This window comes from Mizuhopecten yessoensis, unplaced genomic scaffold (genome assembly GCF_002113885.1).
Source record: "Mizuhopecten yessoensis strain PY_sf001 unplaced genomic scaffold, ASM211388v2 scaffold4483, whole genome shotgun sequence".
Lineage (NCBI taxonomy): Eukaryota > Metazoa > Mollusca > Bivalvia > Pectinida > Pectinidae > Mizuhopecten > Mizuhopecten yessoensis.
Window position 1 is genome coordinate 80,464 of NW_018405569.1, and position 6,000 is coordinate 86,463.

Genomic DNA, 6,000 nt, shown 5'->3' on the forward strand with positions numbered 1-6,000 from the left:
GGCCCTGAAGTATTTGTTTGGTGTTATAGGTACAATAATCTAGATCAACTGGCCCTGAAGTATTTGTTTGGTGTTAAAGTTACAATGATCTAGACCTACTGGCCCTGAAGTATTTGTTTGGTGTTATAGGTACAATAATCTAGATCAACTGGCCCTGAAGTATTTGTTTGGTGTTAAAGTTACAATGATCAAGATCTACTGGCCCTGAAGTATTTGTTTGGTGTTATAGTTACAATGATCTAGATCTACTGGCCCTGAAGTATTTGTTTGGTGTTAAAGTTACAATGATCAAGATCTACTGGCCCTGAAGTATTTGTTTGGTGTTATAGTTACAATGATCTAGATCTACTGGCCCTGAAGTATTTGTTTGGTGTTAAAGTTACAATGATCAAGATCTACTGGCCCTGAAGTATTTGTTTGGTGTTATAGTTACAATGATCTAGATCTACTGGCCCTGAAGTATTTGTTTGGTGTTAAAGTTACAATGATCAAGATCTACTGGCCCTGAAGTATTTGTTTGGTGTTATAGTTACAATGATCTAGATCTACTGGCCCTGAAGTATTTGTTTGGTGTTAAAGTTACAATGATCAAGATCTACTGGCCCTGAAGTATTTGTTTGGTGTTATAGTTACAATGATCAAAATCTACTGGCCCTCAAGTATTTGTTTGGTGGTATAGTTACAATGATCAAGATCTACTGGCCCTCAAGTATTTGTTTGGTGTTATAGTTACAATGATCTAGATCTACTGGCCCTGAAGTATTTGTTTGGTGTTATATAGTTACAATGATCTAGATCTACTGGCCCTGAAGTATTTGTTTGGTGTTATATAGTTACAATGATCTAGATCTACTGGCCCTGAAGTATTTGTTTGGTGTTATATAGTTACAATGATCTAGATCTACTGGCCCTGAAGTATTTGTTTGGTGTTATAGTTACAATGATCTAGAACTACTGACCCTCAAGTATTTGTTTGGTGTTATAGTTACAATGATTTAGATCTACTGGCCCTGAAGTATTTGTTTGGTGTTATAGTTACAATGATTTAGATCTACTGGACCTGAAGTATTTGTTTGGTGTTATAGTTACAATGATCTAGATCTACTGGCCCTGAAGTATTTGTTTGGTGTTATAGTTACAATGATCTAGACCTACTGACCCTCAAGTATTTGTTTGGGGGAATAACTGACTGACCTGTGACAAGCTGCCATCTGTTATCTCAATTTCATCCAGTTTTTTCTGAAAAAAGTCACACTGGCCATACTCATTAGGTAGACCTGCAATATCTGAAAAAGATAGCATAAATAACAGGTGTTCATTATTTGATAACACAAAACAATGAACAAAATAAAAATCTAATTATTTGCCTCTCCCTTTTTACTCATTTCTAAAGCTTTGACTACTTGTACACATTGAAGTATGACAGGTTTTAATTCCTATAGAGTCACAGTTTTAACATAAATCACTAAACCTATCAATACATGCACAAATTCATGTTAAAAGTTGAAATTAAGAGGCTGACAAATTAGGCAAATAGAATTGAAGACTTTTTCTCAACATTTCAATACATTAAATCAGCGTTTGTCTCCTTCAATTAGAATTAAATATATATACTGTCCTATCAATGCCAAATAAAGAGATCTGATAGCAGATATATGTAAAACTTTGTATTGCTTGATGTCAAGTCAAAGCAATAACTCATCTTATATGTCTTTTTTTCACATTTCCGACAATGCAAGGGAGTTTGCAAATTTAATTTATTTTTGTATACCTTTGAAATTTTAGAAGTAATTGTTGCAAGACCAACTGATTTTGGTCTTAACTGATTTTGAAAATATTTTGGCACAAGTCAAGATTTTCTACTTGGTTACTCCTAAGAAATGGTCATCGTTTTCCTTTTCTGGTGTACTGATTGATGGTAATGACTCAAACACAATAAGATATACCTTGCCAACTTATTAATCACACACATACTGTGGAACTCACTGCCATTTGCTAAGATGGTGATGAAAATATAAGTAAATATTTGTTTTTTCGGCGAGAAATTCATCAGGAATTCGCTTCACACACAAAAATTATCCTTTAGATTAGTGATGGGCTGATGATTGATTGTAATCGAAAATTGATCAGTTAAGTATTGAACAAAGCTTACCTGATCTACATGTAAAATTAATGCCCTGACTTGTCCGTAGCTTGAAATTCAGACAGTGGCAGGTGAGAAGCATTATCTGAAACAAAGCATAAAACGGAGATCTTATTTGGTTTCCTTAATATAAGAAGTACCAGGTAAGCATCAAAACGAGAATTCACAGACAGCGAATGTATGATATCTAATTCAACTGATGCAAAAAATAATGGGGGGGGGGGGGGGGGGGGGGAAAAAAATNGTTTGGACAATACATTTGTATTGTCTTACATATTCCCATGTGTTAGCAACTTTGGAAAAAGCTAGCACTTACTCTTTTAAACTTTTAGTTTATCAAAGAGGGATTTATTAATTTCCTGCTGTATATATATTTTGAAATTAGCTGTCAAATGTAGATCTAAAGTCTAAGTTTTAGCCTAAGGTTGATAATTGATAGCAATGATCATGTGCTCCTTCAATTGATCACTTAGGCTTATTGAAGATGACACAATGTCAACTAATTTTGATCCAAGTGAGCTTTGTCAATTTCATTTCCTGTTGTCTTTATATTTTGAAATTAGCAGTCATATTCTATATGTAAAGACTAAGTTCTAGCTCTAGTTTGATCGTAGTGATCATGTGCTCTTTCAACTGATTATTTAGGAGTATTGAAGATGACACAATGCCAGCTTATACCAAATGCTATCATTCATTACCTCTGTTACCTACTGTTGATGTGTTGACAGTTTATAGGAACCACTATAGCTGCAGGTCTTGTAATATATATATACCACACTCTTACATCCCCACTGTGTTTTACATGTGGTACACACATGTATTGGGTTACTAACATTAGACATGCCAGGGTTTGTTATCATGTTATTATACCCAATCATAAAAGGAACAAAGAAGAAGAGCAAAATCTTATGCTTGACAGGCTTCTTTTTCCTGTCAGATTTTATCAAATTAATTTCAATACCATACCAAGACAAACCATATCGGATTAAAAATCCCCTGATAAGATTGCTTGGGGCCACCACCATACAAGTTTAAATCTATGTCTGCTTACCCCACGGACCAATGAATTTGTTTTATTGAATTGTACCACTATATTCTAAGCATCATTTTTTTTTTACTTTGTTTACAAATATTGACAATGAAGCAAAAAAATAAATAGAGCTTGTGTTTTCTTATAATAAATAAAATCATAAAGAATTATTCCATGATATGTGCCTAGGTGTATGGACATAATTTTGAACCAGTCTATTTCGCCTCTGACATGGGCAAGTATTATTTCAATTCCACCTTCCAAAACAACCAGCCCTTGTCTAAGTTTTGTCAGAGTCATTGCAATTCTTTAGAAAGTATAGCCTAAGTTTCCTCGGGCCCTGACACTAGACTTTAGACATTTTGACAGACCAGACATCTATCTGTCAAAATGTCTAAAGTCTGGTGTCAGGGGCCTGCCAGAGGTAACTTTGGCTATTGAATATGTAACAGGGTGTACTCGATGCACTAGGTCAGCATGGTTACTTGTATGTGTTGTCTATCGTACCCGTTTTATAACGAATACATGTAAGGTCGAGCGAATGCGATTGCACGAGTATTTCCAATACTCACGCCACCCTGGGTGTCGTATACACACGCACCCGTAACCTTCCCACCTCACTCTGCACTGTGCTGCCGTCGGAGCAGGACAGACCTTTCCAGGCCTCTGGTAAGCTTATCATTGTAATAGTAATATGTAAATGTACATTATAGCACAGTGCAATAGAATATAAGATAATATGATACTATATCTGTAAAATAACGTTGAAGCTTATAAAGCAAAAGTAGAACTAAATAGTGTAGATAGACACCGTTTCACATTTATTGTAAACGTTAGTTTCGTACTTAGTTCGACTCATATATTTTAATACTAATATATTGCATTTTAGGTTTATCTACTGGTAATAAACAAATGAACCTAAATCTTGTGCTCGTTGTTACTGAGGAGTGAACGACTTTACAATAGCGCCCAACGTGGGACGCCATTGTAAAGTCGTTCCAACGTGGGGAATTCAAACCTCTGGTTTACTTGATTATGCTCTACCTAAGTGTCAGAGTTGAGGAGAAATTCTCCCTAGCCAAGTATCTAGGAAGCAACTAGTAAATGTATTTTACCAGAGTGACATTTATAGCATTCTTTATTCATTTAGTAATTTAACATCACCTACTCACTTAAGTGTTATTGTGGCAGATTCTAATACAGGTAGTACATAGGATAAGGCCACCTTAGCTTCTAGCTTCCAGATAGAGGAATTTCCCTTTAGCTAAGTGGTAGAGCGTCCGACTAGGAACCTAAGAATCGCGGGTTATATCTCAGGTGGAAGCACAGTATTTTCTTTCATCTTACACTATCATTGTAGTGAATTGGTGACATTACTTTTTCACTCCTGTAACTGGAACAGTTACAAATGATCTGGTGATTTCACTACAAAGAATTGGTGATTCATTATAGCAACATCACTTAAATGGAACAAAATGGTAGCCCATATATTTGAATTATAGCTGATAAGATATACAAGAAGCGAAAGGTTTTAAAGGAAAAAATAATTGCCAGATTGGGATTTTAGCCAAGGACTTCATTTCGACCTGATGGATTTATACGCTCTATTACCACCTCGGCCACTTCAGGATGCTGGCAATAATCAACCAAATCCATTTGCGATAAAATCCTCCCTAACCTAAATAAAAGTGTTTTACCCCAAAAATATATGAGATTCTTTATACCATCTTCTGCAGGTATCCTTTAGTATCTAGTTTAGCGCCAAATGTATCAGAAAAGAAAAATGATAAAACGATAATGTAAATATTCCACCATACTTTGAAGTTGTGTTTCTAAATTTATGTCACTATAATTTAGGGCAGTGCGACCTATTTGAGTTCTGAAACCAGATCTATATTTAATCATAACATTGTTTAGTCCATGGTTTAATCAGTTTTGTTGCAACTGAATTAGAATAAAATAGCCCTGGTCTTACATTCTAAGGTTTGAGTCATGATCAGTACTTTGTGCTTATACATGCAGTGCATATATATCTGTATATCCTGTAAGTGAGTGTAACACAGGATATCGGGGATGATGCCAAATATCCAAGAGCAAATCTCAAAATATACAGTGGTAAAAAAGGAGCACAAGGGATAAAGCTGAATTTTCCAACTTTTAACATTTGAGTATAATGACAACTGGACAAGTCTTTTGTAACTTGGCCTTGATAAGTTGATTGTGTTTGTTTGGGTCGTTTCTACTGTCACCTAATTAAAGTCATGATTATTAACTTAATATAAAATAAGACATATAAGTAAGTGTCACTATGGCATTCTATCTAAGCTATCATGGATGCCCAATGAATAATAAGTGAACAGGTAGAATCCTAAACGATTCCACAATATGCTATTCGGAACTTTTTGATCAGCTGAAATCGATTGATCACGAGTGAAACCATTCGCTGAATGCAGACAACAAATCAAGAATTTCTGGTTAGGCTATTATCATTCATAAAACTGTTCTGTTGCAATTAGTTTATTATTAGCATAAATGTCAAAACAGCAGGAGGTGACCTAGATCAATACTTTGTGCAGAGTCTGATGCCTTGTGTAAAAACAGATCCAAAATTGTCTACGTGATGCCAATCACTTGTGTTTCGGTCTGACATCGGAAATTTCCCAAATTTGAAATATTGATAACTGATTGAATGTAGCATAAAAACAACCAGAATTGAAGGTCCACATGCTCGATATTATACCTGCAATTAATGTTATCTTTGTGGTGCTCTCCGTCGATGTGTAAACCTGTGTTGAGGTAGCACCAGACACAAAATTATGTTGAACCT

The 6,000-nt window shown here is 35.1% G+C and overlaps 1 protein-coding gene across 1 annotated transcript in view; it reads right to left on the reverse strand.

Moving 5' to 3' along the window:
• Positions 1-6,000, reverse strand: part of LOC110449090 — a 31,065-nt gene extending 25,065 nt beyond the window's left edge. Inside the window, exons 1-3 of the mRNA XM_021495701.1 lie at positions 5,914-6,000; positions 2,153-2,228; positions 1,195-1,286 (exon numbers count right to left, since the gene is read on the reverse strand). Coding sequence (XP_021351376.1) covers positions 1,195-1,286; positions 2,153-2,225 — 165 coding nt within the window. The 5' untranslated portion in view covers positions 2,226-2,228; positions 5,914-6,000. The remainder of the gene's footprint in view (positions 1-1,194; positions 1,287-2,152; positions 2,229-5,913) is intronic.